Source organism: Leopardus geoffroyi, chromosome C2 (genome assembly GCF_018350155.1).
Source record: "Leopardus geoffroyi isolate Oge1 chromosome C2, O.geoffroyi_Oge1_pat1.0, whole genome shotgun sequence".
NCBI classification, from domain to species: domain Eukaryota; kingdom Metazoa; phylum Chordata; class Mammalia; order Carnivora; family Felidae; genus Leopardus; species Leopardus geoffroyi.
In genome coordinates this window covers 41,700,001-41,718,313 of record NC_059333.1, presented here as the reverse complement: position 1 = coordinate 41,718,313, position 18,313 = coordinate 41,700,001, and the positions used below count along the sequence as shown (strand labels likewise).

At 34.8% G+C, this 18,313-nt stretch overlaps 1 protein-coding gene across 3 annotated transcripts in view; it reads right to left on the bottom strand.

Annotated features, from left to right (window-relative positions):
- Window positions 1-18,313, bottom strand: part of EPHA3 (EPH receptor A3) — a 357,381-nt gene that overhangs the window by 248,822 nt on the left and 90,246 nt on the right. For all 3 annotated transcript variants that reach the window (XM_045501700.1, XM_045501699.1, XM_045501701.1), the window contains exon 3: window positions 10,270-10,930. In XM_045501700.1, the coding sequence (XP_045357656.1) occupies window positions 10,270-10,930 (661 nt within the window). The remainder of the gene's footprint in view (window positions 1-10,269; window positions 10,931-18,313) is intronic.

The following is an 18,313-nucleotide window of genomic DNA, read 5'->3' as shown; positions in this document are numbered from 1 at the left end:
TTTTGCATAAGGTTGGATTTCCCTTCCTTTGATAGGAGCTGACTAAAAATAATGAAACAATATGGAAAAGTTAATGAAATATCAATGATCTCTTTTTAGAATCATAACATGTATTCTGAAAAACAATTATATCGCATTCTTCAAATTTTACAATCTAGAAGCTTTGATAATATCTGAATAGCTAGAAAGAAAAGCAGGTTGAAAAATTAAAGATGGATATTCTTGACAAAAGCTATAGATTATGTATCAGCTTTAAAATATTTGTTTTATATAAGGGCATGCAGGAAATCAGAACTGAGGAAGACTGTCTATATAAACCCCAAAGTAGTCTAAGTTAAAGAACTGAAATTTCAAGACTTCCTTCAAACTTAACTACTTGATTGTAAATTATGATGCCAGATCCATGAGCTATTTGACAAGGTGATATTTATTAAGCTGCCAAGTAACTATAATTTTCATATGTTCAAAATATCTAATATCCCATCTCTCACAGAGAAATGGGCTTAGATGTGTCTTTTCCTTTGAAAACTCTAATCACTTTTCAGAGGGGTTTACATACTAGATACTTAGTGTTATACAAAACAATGTTCTGATCTTCCTTTGAAAATGAGACTGAAAATGCAATGACAGAAACAACTTCTTTCAAGTAAAATTAGAGCTATTTTACTCTCTCTGCAACTTAAATTATTTTTCCCCATGTCTTAAGTTCCCATAGTAAATACTGTATTGGGAAGCTCAATCCATATTTTTCCACAGATAGGCTCCCAAACAATTTCAGTGGGAAAATTATTTGTGTGGCCCAAAGAGTATCTATTTGGCATATAGGGGTTGCCTAAATTATTATTTCCACCTTTGAGACACTGGACCAGGCAAAGTATCTGAAAGTTCACAGATTTTAGCATACTTAAAAAAAAATCGTAAAAGCTAATACCCTACAGCTATTTGACAAGGGATGATGTGAACTAGGTTAAAACCGTGGGAAAATATCTTCATACTGACCTGCAAAATGGCCTTCCAGGTCAAGACAAAAAGTAGTAAAAGACCTACTTACAGAACAAATGTCTTACTATTTTTTCCTCTTTGAATAATGGGATTGGCAAGATTATACAACTGAAGTTAACCCATACAAGGTAAAGTAATTCATATTTTACTAACACACTGTAATTCTCATTTAGTTGTAAACCTGTGTTATAATGTTACCAACATTTATAAAACCGCCCATGTTTTTTGTCTTTTATGGTGATTCATTGCTGATCATCTAACTTGTACTTATTAATTAGGAGGTATTTCAATAGTTACACATGAATTCATTCTACTCCTTAAGTTTAACAACAGTCATATCTCTCCTAAATATGTTTGCAATTAAATTGTCTCTGACTGCTCAAAATAATCTGATTTGTAGTTTGTACAAAACAAAGAACTCACATTTCTTTTTAGTATCTTAAATATGCAAATCCACGGTTTAAATTTATACTGTTTGTTTTTACACAGACTCAAAAATGAACTACAATACTTAAATAACTCACAAGCCAAATACACTCCCTTAGTTTTCCTCTCTTTTTCGTATTTTAAAAAAGTTTTACTTAATTACTGTTTAGATAGTACATTGACATAATTTGATTGAAGGTTTCCAGTAATATATAGTAATTCATGTAAGCATATTTGGCATTTACTTCATACAATTTATACTGTTTTCTTCACTGCCTTTTTTACTATTTGGGTGATTCTTAAATGTACATAATAAATATTTAAAATAAATCAAAGAGATATAGTTAGTTGTATACAGAGTCAAGTAAAATGGTTGGACAAATATTTTTGCTTACTTGATTATTTTTTTTGACTCGTGATTTCTTCAAGGCAAGAGTATTGTTTATTGTTATAACCTCCCCAATTACCTAAGCTAGCCTTTTATACGGTGAATATTAGGATGTAACACAGTGAAAAACTTCTGGGCTTAACATTTTTAAAATGTAGAATTTTTATTTTATTTTGCTATTGTTGTTTGTTTCCTAAACTATATTATCTTAAATCAGTTAAAATCTAAAAGCCTTTCTGGGTCCACAATTAATAAAAATGTCCATCTCTAATTTTAAGGCTGCTTTTGAATAATCAGCAAAAACAAAAAAAAACATGCTAGAAAGAATAAGAGAGTGAGTCAAACACTAGATGGGAAAAATCAAGAGTGACTGATGTTCAGAAGAAGAGAAATAAAAGCTAACAATATGAGAATAGAAGAAATAACACCTGTGAGTAAATAGGCTAGAAGCTTAATGAAACTTAAAATGAAGTCTCCTCGGAAAAGGAAAACCCTATTTGGAAGAAGGTAGACAACCGATGAATAAATAATGAATAGGCAGATATATAAATTCATTAAAGACTTTTTCTTTCCCACCAGATGTCTCTAAGGCCTAAGGTTTAAGGTAAGAGAGAGGCTGTTTGAACGGATGGGTTTGTCACATCTGTTTTAACACAGATGAAACAAGAAAGTAAGAAAGATCACACATTCCAATGACGCCGATGACTAATCATAGCAAGGATGTTCATATACCTTTAACCCACCGCTAGGCACTCTACAATGAGCCAAGTATATATTCATTGGTAATTCTAAAGGGTAGGTATTATCATTCCCCTTTTATGGATGAAGAAACTGAGGCACAAATCGTTTAGCTGCACACTTGATAAGCAGCATTCTGGGGCTCTTGATCCAAGCACTCAGACATTTGTCAGTGACAAGAGTATTTTGCTAAATAAAACAATTAAATTCAAACTGAAGTTTGAGGGCAAACTTGGACGGTTTTCCTGCATCGTGTTAATGCTACCATAACTTACTATATTAATTGGTGAGAAGACACAGAAACTTGTATAAATCAAGGGTTTTATAGCCATTATAAAACTGTCACAATGTATCTGTCTAATTCACTTGGAAGTTATTTACATTATTACTTATTAGTGGCATATTTCTTTTATTAAATTCATTGGTTTGAAGAGTCACGGGTATGCAACTGCTAAGAGCAAAGTGGTGGTAGAGGGTTGTCATTTTAAACTCAGGGAAAACAAGTAAATTTTTCACAATTCAAGGTAAGAAACCTGGTAATTTCAGTGCAGTAATTAAAGGAGGAGGCATCTAAGTACTAGGTGTGTAAAACAAAAACCATTTCAGCATTTTCCTAAATGCTGAAAATTTTCCTAAATGCAAAAAAAAAAAATTGCTTTATTATAGGTATGTGAGGCAATTGATTTTCAAAAGTCAGAAAAACAATATTCATCATAAATTCATAAAAGAGAAAGGTATTCTCTCAACTACCATATAAAATATTACCTTATCTCATCTGTTCATTAATTAGTTTAATGATAGTCAGGTGGATCTAGTCTTAACTTGTTGCAACTGTGTGCGACCTAAATGTCAAATGTGCTCATTTCGAAATAGATGAAAGTTGTGTCTGAAAGACCTAGTAGATTCAAAGACAGCATAAAGTATGTTCTCTCCAGAGCTTACTTTCTAAGCATGCACAGTAGGAATGGTTCATTCAGTAAGTATTCTTTCAATAAGTATCTCATGGAGAATTATACTCTGCTAGTTCAAGGCATGATGCTCCTAAAAAAAGAACAAGACGTGGCCCCTTCCCTCAAAGAACTTTCAGTCTAAAAACAACTGGAAAGAAATGCTTCTGAATTCATTAAAATGTATGCACTCATTGCAATTCCAGAAGGTGCAAACAGACTCAGTAGTAAGTGCTAAGAAACTTCAACAGAGATTTTCAATTTTCTCTACCTCCTCTGTCAGAGTAAGCAGAATCTCCAAACCATTTTGTTATTGAAACCCTGACAGGTTCTTTAAAACTTTCTGAATTGACAGAGAAATGAATGGAGAGTAAGAACTGATATCAAAAGTCCTAAGTGAAACAAACATAATTATGGACAATCATCAAAAAGTCTAGATGTCTTCATACATCATATCAAACACACTTTTCTATTAAGCTGCTCATGTACAAAAGCAAGGAATAAAGTTTGCATTCCACAATGAATGCACAGAGATAAAACACAGAGCAACAGATTCTTCGGTGACATTAATAAGGTATTTGGTACATTAAATCTAAACAAAGTTTGTAGGAGCAGGAATATTTACAGTAACCTCCTGGTATCTGCCTCAAATGTAATTAATTGACTATATAAAAAGCCATTAGCATTCTCATTTTTTTCTCTCCAAACTAAATCAAAGCAGATAACATAATTTATTATCCAGGATTAAAAGAAATAATAATAAAGTTCACAAGGTTTCTTGGCATTCATGCAAAATTTCTTCACATCTCCAATCCTTTTGTTTTTTTTTTTTTAAATTTATTCATTTTTGAGAGACAGAAAAACAATGTGAGCAGGGGAGGGGCAAAGAGAGGAGGAGACACAGAATTTGAAGCAAGCTCCAGGCTCTGAGCTATCAGCACAGAGCCCGATGTGGGGCTAGAACCCACGAACCATGAGATCCTGACCTGAGCCGAAGTTGGACACTTAACCGACTGAGCTACACCAGTGCCCCTTTCACATCTCCAATCTTAAAAAGTTAAAAGAATTATGGTGGGATGTAAGAAGTAAAAATGATTTCTCCAGTGAAAGAAATCAAGTTTATTTTGATTGTCAGTGATTGAAAGCCCAAATAGTAGATGATTTAGGTTTGTAATTTTAATTTTTAATGTTATCATCTTAAAAGAGCTTTATTGACATCCTGTAAAAACAACTCAACCTGCAATTTGACCACATCCAGCAAGTTTACCCAGGTACCAGAAACATGGCCCAAATGCTTAAGCCACAAACAGTAAATTAAAAGAGATACCAGGATTTCCTCCTCTATCATTAAATTGAGAGAGAACTTATTTAAACTAAAGCCATATTTTAAAATTATGTATTAGAGAAACTAGCAGAAAACCAAGTCTAATACATGATTTCTTACTTTTCTTACTAATCAGTACATTACTTTTTATCAGATGAAGCATCAGATGTGGTTTTTTTTTTTGTTTTTTTTTTATGCAGATTTCTATTTTACCAAATTTATCACAAGCACTCTCTACCCTCCTGAAACTGCCTTTTTCTGTATTTCCAGTTTGCATGGCATGCAATTCCTGAATGACTCTTTAGTTACCAATATTTCTTTCATTCCTCTCTTATTTTCTTCCTCTAACCAGTCCTTGAAAGAGAACAGTGTACCACTTTCTATTCTTAGCTTTCCCGTGTTCATTTTTGGCACAGAAAAGGAAGAGCAGCAACATGAAGCATCTAATTGTAGAAAATTTTAATTTCCTATCACTTATATCCTCCCACACCAATACCTTCTTCCTCATTAACACTAATAACTTATTTTTAGTTTAAACTATTATTAACTTAGCTCTGTTTAATAATTCAGTTAAAAAATCTATGTTTTTTAAGAGCAAAGACCTAATATTTTAAACACATACTCTCTCTCTCTCTCTCTCTCTCTCTCTCTCTCTCTCTCTCACACACACACACATACACAATACACATAGATTTTTGATCTACGAATCAAACTAATTTAGCAGAGATAATGTTTATCTTTGTTTTCCTAGTGTCTAGCACAGACTTTAGTACATATTACAAAACTCGGTAATTGTTGAATAATTGAATAAATGGTGAAAAGATATTTTCCACTACTTTTTCTCATTTCAGGAAAAATATACTGTTGTGAAAAGTATATACAAGAAAAGTGTAATGGAATGGTTAGGCTTCTTGTCCTGTACAAAGATAACTCTGGTTTTAATTATAGTTCTGAAACTGATGGATGAGCTTTTTGACAATAAAATGTTTTTATCAATACATTTTTCCTATTTTCAAATGGACATTGCCCTATTTTCAGTATGCTTAACCAAACTTCAACTGTTCCAATTATCCATTTAGACTGGAATAAATGGTTCAGAATATTTCATTACTAAGGTCAGAAAATGATCTGGTTATGAAATTTAGATCTTCTATAAAGCCTTCCTGTGGAACAAACTCAGAACACAAAACTCTAATGGGAGAGATTTCTACATATTTTGAGATTTTGAGATAATGATTCAATAAACAAATTATAAACTTTACCTTCTAGAATATGTAAGCTCCGTAAGGTAGTTAGCCTCTTCTTCTTACTCCAAAAGTTTCCAATCCCAACAGTGATGATCCAAATCTCTCAATAAAGACTTCTCATTATTAATGAATAAACTCCACTATTAATTTTGAAATACTCAAAATTAATCTCTCCTTCCCATACATTGCCAAAGTTCCTTGTACTCCTGGTAGAAGACTGATTGGTCTGTCTTGCATTAAAATTATTCATTTATGTATTTGTCTTTCATAGTAGATGGTGAGTTCCTGCAAGGTACATACAATTCATCTATGTTTCCCCGTGTCTGGCACATTATTACTTTGTACTAATGGATGGTCAAAAACACGTATTGAATTAAATTTGGTAGACTTTTTTTGTGTATCTAAGATGCTTGGTGATCTATATATCCAGATTTTATTAGATATCACCCAGGCTAAGCTTAGTCCTCCCAAAATATGACATTTTGGCTATTTGGCTAGTAACTCTTCCAAACAATCTAGAAACAGAAAGATGTGGGAAATGAACTGAAATAGATAAACCATAAATTAACAGATTCTTAGTTACTTTATGCCAACTCACTGCGGTCCTCCTCCTCCTTCAATTTACAGTACTCTTAACTCCTGTAGAATCTGTGTCTTCATGGGGTTTCTTGGTCTCTGTCACCACTGGACTAAACCACAGGGAAGCTGTGTGGATTGAGTTTGAAACTGCAACCTTGAATGAGACGGCCTGGTTTCAGATCTCATCCAGCACGTATTAAATCCACGAAGGCAAGATATTTAACCTGTGAATGCTTTGTTCTCATTTTTTTGAATGGAGATAATAATAATATGTACCTATAGGTTATTTGGGGGATAAATAAAGACAGCTCATGGATATGAGTTGGCATATAAGCACACTGTCTAGCATCTGGTAAATAATGAATGAATGTTGAAAAAATGCTTTTGAGTTCTGATACAGTGTTTTGAATGAATTTGGCATCCATTAAATATTCCTTTAAATAAAGTGAAGGACTCTTGTTTTCTTTTGTGTTAGGCAACTGAAATTCCATGGTCGCTGATCTCTGTGTTAGAAAATTATTCTGAGATTTTTAAAATCTAGCTGTATATGTATTCCAAGTAGTGGGTATGTCAAGCTATTGTCCCATCCTTTTTTTTTTAAAGAGTGACACAATATTTTTTTTGGAAAAAAACAAAATGAAAGTGATCACATGAAATATATGAAATTTGTCTAGCTATCTTTTTATCTGTTTCCTTTCTGGGGATTACCATTCTTCTGTGTGCCTGAATATAAGCAGTGCTGATAGAATGTTGACCTGTGAGAGTCACAGCAAGCTATCTCGATCAGTCCTCAAGCTTTACTACAAAGTCAACCAAAAAAAAAAATTAAAAATTAAAAGAAAGGAAACCGTAACAGGCACAGGAAACACCAGCACCGTCACTGACAACAGCAGCAAAATTACAGGCTTTGCACCAGATATGGAACCAATTGGTGGAGTACTGGATTTTTTAAGATGTAGTACAGTAATGCCCAAACTAATATATTTAAATAAACATTTGCTAAATATGTAAATCAGAACAAAGTAGATTACCTCGATGCATTGTTTAATAACCTGAATACACAAAAATGTTGCGATTAAAAAAGAAAGGAAGCCAAAACTCACCTGTAAACATTAGCAAACGTCAAGATATGACCCTAGGACCACACTCCACCTGTAAATTACATCACTAAAAAATCATCCCCCCCTTTAAATTACAATCACATCTCACTTCATGGGCCATCTCTAATTCTATTATAATTATTTTTACTGATTTATCTTCATGATCTTTGTCTTGAAAAAATGTGCTATTAATGCATATGTATCTCATTCTGAAACTAGTATTTTCAAATGCTGAGAAAGTCTGTGATGACATAGCATTACTATGTCGAAAAGATGCTGTTGATATCCTTCAACATAATAAACTACAAGAATCAAAGATATAGAACTTTGACATAAATGTTACCTCTAGGCGTAATCTTGACATAGAATGCAATTTAATAGCATAGTAGTTACTTTAAAAAAGTAGTTCAGTAAATTAAAATGAGGTTAAAATAGCAATTTTGAATTCATTGTGAATTTTTTTAAATTTTTTTTAATGTTTATTTTTGAGAGAGACAGAGACAGAATGCAAGTCGGTTAGGGGCAGAGAGAGAGGGAAACACAGAATCCGAAGCAGGCTCCAGGCTCTGAGCTGTCAGCACAGAGCCCGACGTGGGACTCGAACTCACGAGCTGTGAGATCGTGACCTGAGCTGAAGTCGGACACTCAACCGACTGAGCCACCCAGACACCCCTCATTGTAGATTTTCTAAATACAACTTAATTTGACTTTTTTTATGTGCTACTAGTTTGTCCTCAAGACAGCATGTAACGTAAGTTAATTATTTGTATGCTTTATTTATTTGTATTAATACTTTTATAGGATTCTATTTACCTCATTGATACTTATTTTTCAATTCCTTGTAACTTGCAATATGATTATAAAAACACGAAAATTATTTTAAATCCGAACATCTAATGATTAGGTTTCTTGCTCAATGTCATATTTTATGAGATAGTTCTGCATAAATTGATGCATATTGATTTCTCTGAGAAGGAGACACATCTATTCCTGTGCTGGTGTGGATATCAGAGACTGGTTCAGTAGAGACCAAATTAGAAAGAATGGACAATTTTTTTTTAATTCCTCCTGAGCTAGGCCTTTATTATTTTATTTAAAATAATTCTCACCAATATCATATATCACAAAGAATACCACAGTGACAAAATATGATTCAAAGTGGATTATAAAGGCTGTTGAGACTTCTCTCCACTCATGTATATAAGCAGGTAGTAACTACTATGTTGTGTCAATTTTAGAACTTTCAAAACCATGCTTGGTAACAATATTTCTGTTGGTGCTTGTCAAGGATCTAAACAACATGGAAAAGTATGAGACTACAGTATAGCCTTTGCTCTCACTACTTTTATTTTTCTTCTATAGACCTAGTCTATAGTCAAAAGCAAAGTGCTATGTTCTGTTCACATTGTTAGAAAGGTTAATTTATGTATAAAGTATATTCATTTCTTCCGCATGTTTGAGATTTAGAATGGCTACAAATTCAATTCATGTGCAGAGTATAACAGCAAACAAAGGTATTAAAAGACTAGGTTCCAAGGACTAAGTAAGTATTTAAGTTCTCCTATGTATTTATACATGTTTTAATAATAATGTCAGTGTGTTCTTAAACACTAAACTTTGCCTAACGCTAAATTAACAAATCTTTGGATTAAATGGAAATTTTCATCTGATATGTCATATCTTATGTGAAAAAAAGGCTATCTTTTAATTTTACTTCTATGAAAATAGAGTTTTAATAAAAATCAATTTGATGGCAGAGCTCAGGTTCTTTGCTACTATACGAAGACTCGAATATGCATTGCAATTGTACACTGCATTGCAGGTACATTGCATTGCACCTAAGCATTGGTACAGATATTTTCCTGGGCAGTCTAAAGGGTCAAATCATGAAGCAGAGATTTCTTTTAAAATTACCTCTCAATACATCAAATGCTATGGTATCCACCCTGGATTTTTAAATAAAATAATCTCTATTAAAGCACTAACACATTGTAAGTGAACGTGTATTTGATGAACAGATACCACTGGAGAATATACATTTTATAACAATGAAGTATGTACCACTATGAGGCAGAAAAGCAAACAATGTAGTATCTTATTCTGTTAGAATTAGACTACCTGACTGCCAATGATGTTTCTTCCCTCTACATAAAAGAGACAGTTTTGGGTTTGTTTGGTTGGTTGGTTGGTTTGTTTTTCCAGTTGATCCGGAGTTATACTACCATGGTCATTAAACAGCAGAGAACACTTAAAAATAGCATATGTAACACCTCCAGGGTGGTTCAGGCCAGCACCACATAGTCAAACACGTGAATATCTCTATAACAAACTGTGGATCAACACATCAAGTGAGATAAATTTGGTCTATAAATAGACTCTGTTCAGTTTGAGGCGTGTTGTTCGAGGCATGTTTTACTGCCAAGTGAGTTCAGGCTGCGTTCATTTCTTTCTATGACTCAATGATAATAAACCCACAGGTGAGTAACACAACTCAAAGGAAAATAGAGAAGACTCTTACCTTGGCACATAAAACCTCTTTCTTCATAGCCAGCATTGCATGAGCACTTGCCAATGGGTACAAGCCATTCACCTTCTGTACTGCAGTACATCCTGGGAGGATCTTCCTCCTTAGAATTGTTAACACAAGAACCTCTAACCTCCACCAGGGATTGGGAATCCATGGGTACTGTGTCTGGAAACATGGCCAGATTCTTCACCGTGAATGGGCACTTTTTGAAGTACACTCTCACAGACACCAAGGCGACACAAGCACCGACATCTTGAAATGCCAAATAAAATCCCTTTTTGTTGACAGGACCTACTTCTCTAATTTCAGTGTTGAGTTTAAGAATACGGTCTCCGAGATCCATTTGGGTGAAACTTTCATCAGCTGCAATAGTGTCAATCTTTGTAAACTGGTGTTCTCGAAATTTGACCCCATGATCATCATCAGACTCCATGTAGTACAAGTTGAAAGTCTCTTTGCAAGTTCCCAAAACCAGTGGAATGCTATTGCAATCCCGTAGAGTGAACTTGAGCTCCACATAGATCTTCTGAGCTGAGTTCCTGGGGACCCAGTTTGTCCTCAGCCAATTATTTTGACTGTGATCCATGACATTGCACACCTGGTAAGTCCTGATGGGTGTGTAATGTTCATCAACACCACTGATCTCTTCCCACTGAAGAATCAAAGGAGAAAAAAATGAGAAATAATGAAATAAGCATAATGAATAATAATGCATACAAGATCAGGGTGTTAATGGCATCTCAGAAAATACAAAATATTTAAAGAGAAACTTCAGTGTTACTCATTAAAGATCATGTTATGGAACAACTCCATAACTTTCTTATTTGTAAGTTTATTATTTGCAAGTTTCTATATTCATCGACACTAAGTAATTTAAAATTTTGACCTAACACATTTGGATTGTATTGTGGTTTGTCAAATAGTCAGGAAAAAATTGCCTGGCAATTGATTAAAACCAGTCAAAGCTTCCAGTATCAAAAACCTCAAATCAATTATGTCAAATAACATTATGAAATGGTTTTATTGTACATATATTTTTAATGTGTTTTTTTTTTCGGTTTGTTATTTAAAAAGAGAATGAAAAATACCACGGCCTACAACAAATTTTTATTCATCTTTTTCCAATTTGGTCCAGAATTTTGTAAAATCAGTATCTAGGCATAACAAGGTGAATCTGGATGATGTCATTACCACTTATCTCCACGCATGACATTTTTTTAATATAACCATTTCAAGGAATAGATGTTGGGTACACCATGAAAGAAAATCTGAAGTAAAAATACAAACATGCCTCCCCCTGCCAACAAAATAAAAAACTAATAGTTATACACGGAAAGCAGAAGACGTAAATGTAGCGAACATTTCAATTCTTAATATGTTTTACTCCCATTGAATTTTACACAAGCAAGAAATAGGTGGCTATTTGGGTTTTCACTGTTATAGCAGTTAAGGTTATCCTAACATAACATGTATTCACTGTAAAAACACTTAAATAGTTTCAGGACTTTGTAGGACAGTGAAGCACTGCTTTCTGTTATCCTTGCGACAGATTTGGGGAAGCTTTTAAGTTAGCATCACGTTGTGGTACTTACGGTTCTGCAACTATTACACCATCTGTTTCTAACTATTACACCTGTGTCTACACTTTCTTTTTGCCATGCCCAATTTTGTCTCGTGCTACAGGAAAATACATCTTTTGCCATGTCATACTTGAATTCAAAGCCTTCTCTGGCTGACCATTATTTATACAAATAACTTCACACTCTTTAGTTTGATACTGGCATTCTTCCAAAAACTGATCCCAAAATACATTGATATTTTTTAAAAGTTTGAATTGAGACTAGTGAATTACATGTTTCACTTATGCACATACTATGCTCTCGTCACTGTAAACCTTTTTACTGTTGTCAAAAGCCATGTTAGATTTTCTCTTGTTTATGGTATAACCCCAACCTGACTGTGCTGTTGTCTCCTTGATGCTTTCCATAATCCTGTCATTCTTAAGAAACATTCTGTGCTGTATAATCTTTATTAAATACCTAATGCATTTACAAATTTAATCCAGGAGGCATGCTACGATTAGTTTTGGTTTCCTATGCATTCGCTATGCTTTGGACCTCTTCATATACTCCATAATATGCAGGACACAACTTCATATTTTGAGAGATGTATAAAAATTATTATTTTCTTATAATGTATGAAGGAAATCACTCAAAGGAGTGCAAACATAAAGTCCTTATTAGAGAATATATTTTAATTTTATAAATAAACAAAATTCTCATGAAACTCGTTATAAATGCGTTCCACTTTTTTTCCTCCATTGAGGGAGTTAATTGTTTTCATCACGAATGACAAGTTTTCAATACTTAAACGGACAGCATTTAAGATGTACGAACACTTTTGTAATTATACATCTTAAAAACACGTAAGAGTTCCAATCCACAAATTCCAGTCACAAAATTAGATACAATATTAATTTATTGAATTGATGGTAACCACAAGCAAGAAATACAACATTTATTTGGTCTTTGAAACACGTAAGGAAAAAAAAAATAAATTATTTACATTAGGATATTTGAATTATCAAATCCAATATGTAGACCTCACTAATGTAATAAACAGGTTAAAAACTTCTTACTCTCCCCTGCTCTTCTACCAACCTAAAAACAAAATAAAAGCAAATAGCAAAAAGCACTCTTCATGTTAATAACTTTGATTCCAGAGTTTGGAATACAAGAGAAGTGCTCATTTTCCAGAAGCAAAATGGGCTTGACCTCACTGTCACACCAAAGTCCATGAAAGGAACAAATTTAGAATGTTTTAGAAAACCCTATAACGAATATACAAGCTATATTCATATATTAATATAAGAAAAGAAACACCCTCACTGTACTTTAAATAATCATCAATATACCATTTTCAAACATCCACTCTATGACTGTATTATACAGGAAGTGTTTAAGAAAAAAGGTGTACCTAAGCATCTAAGTTCTGAGGATTGTACTCTGAATTGCCTGTAAGAGTAAAGTCACAGTTAAAGCAAAATTCATATATATGTTTAATATCAGAAAAATAAAAGAAGTGAACAGAGTTGGAACTCCAAAAAACTCTGATGTGAAAGGTCAGCACTATGTGTAATCTTGTCTATTGTTACCGTGGTTCTACGATGACACTGTAAAGAACTATGACATTGTACAGAACTAGCAAAAACTCCAGAGAGTAAGGCCTTTATTTGCACACTTGAGAGAAAATTAGATCATGGATATCATTATTTAAAAATAAATCAAGTGACTTAAAATTTTTAGATCAAGGGTTTTTTTTGTTTTGTTTTGTTTTGTTTTTGTTTTGGTTTTTTTTTCTTATCAGAATAGATAGGAGTGTGTACTTCAACCAATGAATCAGTTGCAAATTAATCCTGCTATGGACAGTATTTTACTAAACATCAAACAGAGGTTAAGATTAGAGATTTTCATAATTTGAAGTAAAATATGATTTTAATTATAGAGATATCCCCGTAGTTTAACATTTTTCCTCTCAATGCTAATTTGGCAGGCTATCACAAGTCCTTGAATGCTGAGGTATAAATTGCAAGAAGATAATACAAACAGCACCAGCATGCTTTGCACATAAAAGGCTGCATAGAGCAATTATCACTTCATTAATTTGTAATCAAGACCAAATTGCCTGTAAGTGATGGTGGCTTGCCCTCTCAGTCCACTGGCAAAAAGAGCAAGTCCCAAACCCTGGCATTTGCTGAGAACTAAAGACAGTAGAAATAAAATCCCTAAATGAGCATTTTTCTCAACAGCAGCAGCAACAACAGAAATCACTAATTAAAGCTGCGGTTGTAATGTTTACACTTCATAAACTTAAAGAATGCTCATGTTTAAACTTTCTTCCTATTCCAAGAACTAAAGTATAATGTTCATAATTTATTAGAAATACTACATTGCCATAGTCATTGTCGCAAGGAAAACCTGGGAAAATAAAATGGGTGCCATATAGAACTAACTGGTGACATACAGAATTGCGCGGTACAAAGAAAAGATCTTTCCCTTCATTTTCCTGATTAAAACAAACAAAAAACTCTGCAAGGGGTTCTCAGCAGTAACGTCTTCAGCAGAAGGGAGCACAGAACTAGAAAGAATTCAATTTTTTTTCTAATGGTCAAATTCTCCAAAATCAACAATTTTGATATTTAGCCTCTTTCCCAGATTGTTACTCTGAGATTTTATTATTAGACCACAAAGACCAGAGCTGAGTTCCTTGTGGTTTTATTTTTATTTTTCCAAATTATTTTGACTATTAGAAAATCATGTATCCAGACATCATCTCCCTAAAGAAGTCATTCTGAAACCTATTCCCAGGGTATAAACACGGTGAACCTCCCCATTATAAAAACATAGAGTAGGATACAAAGGAGATTATTTATATTTTTCTGGATATAACAGTTCCTTGTCACTGAGTGAAACATGTATTTTGGGAGGAAAACATATATTTTTAATAATTTATCAGTATTTAACCTAATAACTATCATTCTGATAAGTCTCAATGATAGTAATTAAGGATTTATACTCATTGATATTAATTACTCTCTTGGACACATTTTTAGCTACTTGCTAATAGGAAGTAAGGAGGAAAATGTTTACATTTTCTAAGAGAGGAGAACTTGCAATATGTTTAGTGCATAGGCTGACATAATTTGGGAAACATTTAAAAAGTAAGAAAAAGAACTTTCATGATTTACCTTGTAAGATTTAAAACCAGTTTCTTAGAAATTTGCAGATGACAGTAAAAAAAATGATCACCGATAGTCTTAGTTTACAATATTACATTTGCATTTCAATGGTTAATAAGAAACACATAATTCTGCACTTTACTAAATGCTAATGATGACTAATCTTGCACTCAAAAATTGCATTAGAGGGGCGCCTGGGTGGCGCAGTCGGTTAAGCGTCCGACTTCAGCCAGGGCACGATCTCGCGGTCCGTGAGTTCGAGCCCCGCGTCAGGCTCTGGGCTGATGGCTCAGAGCCTGGAGCCTGTTTCCGATTCTGTGTCTCCCTCTCTCTCTGCCCCTCCCCCGTTCATGCTCTGTCTCTCTCTGTCCCAAAAATAAATAAACGTTGAAAAAAAAAATTTAAAAAAAAAATTGCATTAGATATTGTTGATTCATGCTATTCTTTCTCCACTCATATTTCTTGATCCCATGTTTATTCCCCTCTGTACACATGCACAGCCATTTCAAAATTCAGTGTTCATCCTAGAAATACTTGAACATTTACCATGCATCAGCATTTTACACGTGGAAATGCATAATCACTTACAGTAAGAACGTCACTGTCAATTGTCAGGCACAGCTATATCTATAAAAATCATATCTCCATTTATTAATAAATAGTTTTTAGCCCATTCTGGTCTGGAGAGCATGCACACAGATACCTATTTCTAATACCATTCTATAACAAGATAGAGTAAGATAAAAGAGTTGAAACAAGTAAGGAATAGAATTGTTTGGTTTTTAATTTGTCTCGCTGTTGATGTTGAGTTTTGGTCAAATCAGAGAATTACCTTTGTAACCAGGGAATGAAAAGAGAGATGGGGACTTGATGTTGAAAACAAACATCAGATAACAAGGTATGGGTTAGAGTCTAAGAATAGAAATGCCCCAAAAGGGCAGGCCTGGGATGGTATGACTGGTAATCTTAATAATAATGACTACTATCCACTCCCCTACCCACCCTTAACTTCTAAGTATTCTACAAAAATTTGATAATCATCAAATTAGAATTGCCTTACTTAAGGGGGGAACAGCATCCTAGTTAGGGTAAAGCACACCAAAAAGAGGTAAAAACTAGGAAAGGAGTGAAAGGCCAGACAATATTAATAAGGAAAGCCAACAAAAGATTTCAGAGAGTGAGACAAAGAGTGAGGATGACGTGAGAGCCCTGTTTAGAATTCTCAGGAATACTGAACGTGCCATGGTACTTTCTGTAGCTACAATAAGCCGCAGGCTGCTAAAGACGGTGTGTTCGGGTGTGGGGCTCCTGGGGTCTGCTATCCGTACCTACCTTGGATCCTCTGTCTTTACTTTAGCCACTCCCTCACACACAAATGGTTCCATCTTCATGCTCAGTGTTTCTCAGTTCCTTGAACCTCTAGACTGAGACAAGAACTAGAGTGGCCACGGATTCACCATCTTGATTTGAGTCGTTTTCCTCCCTGGTGGGGTTCAGTGGTACACTGTGCTGAGACCTCAGGGCTGTTGCCACAGCTTTGCACCTGTGGACAAGTGTGCCATATTTCTGACCACACAGTCTGTCTAATTCCCTACATCGATCGTTCTTATTTCTGGTAACATTAGCCAGGGAGCCTTTTAAAAACACTGCTTCAGGGTTTCTGTCCAAACTAATTATTTGTTTTTAAGTTGCCCAGGCAATTCTAATGTATCCCTAAGGTTGAACCAATGTTATACATCCTTTGCCAACAGGATTATTAACCTCGGATGTCTACTTGACTTGGCTGCATACTCCAATACCAGCTTCCAAGATTTATGAATCTCCTCTGTCTAAAGTTTCTAGATAGCACTGCCCCGTCTCTGTAGAATGGACTTTTGCTCAGCCCTCATCCCATCTGTTTTACGATTTTAGATTTGCCAAGTCCCAGACATGCCTTAAAGAAGCTCACCTGAATAACCTCATCTTCTACCTCCCACAAAGACTGGTAAGATTCTATTCTAATGAGCAAAGTAAATCTAATCATAGTGTTCTATTTCACATCTGGTGGTAAATGCAAAGCGTGTGCATTACAAAAAGATGTAAACAGTGTGTGTGGGAGGGTTACCTTCAAGCACATAGTTCTCCTGGTATGAATGCAAGAGAACGGTTTTAGACATCTTACTCTTTTTACAGTTTGCTATAGTTTGGTAGTTTCCTACTGTGATTTTCTGTGGTGATTTGTGATGTCTTAAGATGCTTCTCTAACAGTAGTTTTATTAAATTCTAGATGCATTTGTTAAATATTTCTATGTAAAGCTTAAATTAGAAGCCATGGATAGTAAAAAAATAAGTGACATGTGACTTTTGGTCTCCAGAAATTAATGCCAGAGTGAGAGGCATATGTGCTACATAAGGCAGATGACAATATACTTGCTCTTCGAGGTACTTCAAGGACTGGGGAAAGAAAGGATTCCTGCTGGAAGGAAAGTTGTGGGAAAATATTAAGGAAGAAGAGACAGAAGGGTAATAAAGATAGCGCTTCTACAGGTGGAAATATGGGGGCGTACACATACTAAGTGTGAGCAAATACAAAGATATGTGGGGACAGAACCTGTTTAAGGAATTGGAATCCAGTTTGGCTAGAACACAGGGCACTGAGCAGTAGGTCTGGGGGCAGTCACTTAGAACAGAAAGGCCTGGGTGCTTGGGTGGTTCAGTCAGTTAAGTGTCTGAGTTCAGTCCAGGTCAGGACCTCACGGTTAGTGAATTGGAGCCCCACATTAGGCTCTCTGCTGTCAGGGCAGAGCCTGCTTTGGATCCTCTGTCCCCTTGCTCTCTGCCCACTCCCCACTCACGCTCATTTTCTCTCTCTCGTAAATAAACATTAAAAAAAATGAGCTTGGATGGCTCAGTCAGTTAAGTGTCTGCCATCGGCTCATGAACTCAGGTCATGATCTCGCAGTCCATGAATTTGAGCCCTGAGTCCAGCACTGTGCTGACAGCTAGGAACCTGGAGCCTACTTCGGATTCTGTGTCTCCCTCTCTCTCTGCTCCTCCGCCGCTCACTCTCTGTCTCTCAAAAATGAATAAATGTTATTTATTTTTTTAAAGACAGGAAATGAACAGAAAGACCTGGGCCAATTTGGAAATATCAATTGGCATGCCTCGACTTCATTTGCTACAGTGAGAAACCACTGAAAATAGGCACAGGGTTAGCTCGGGACTGGGAGTCGATTCTCCGAAGAAAAGAAGAGGGCTTTGGAAAAACCGCTGCAAACATCCAGAAGAGATGTTGTAAGAAGATAACCTCTGTTGAAT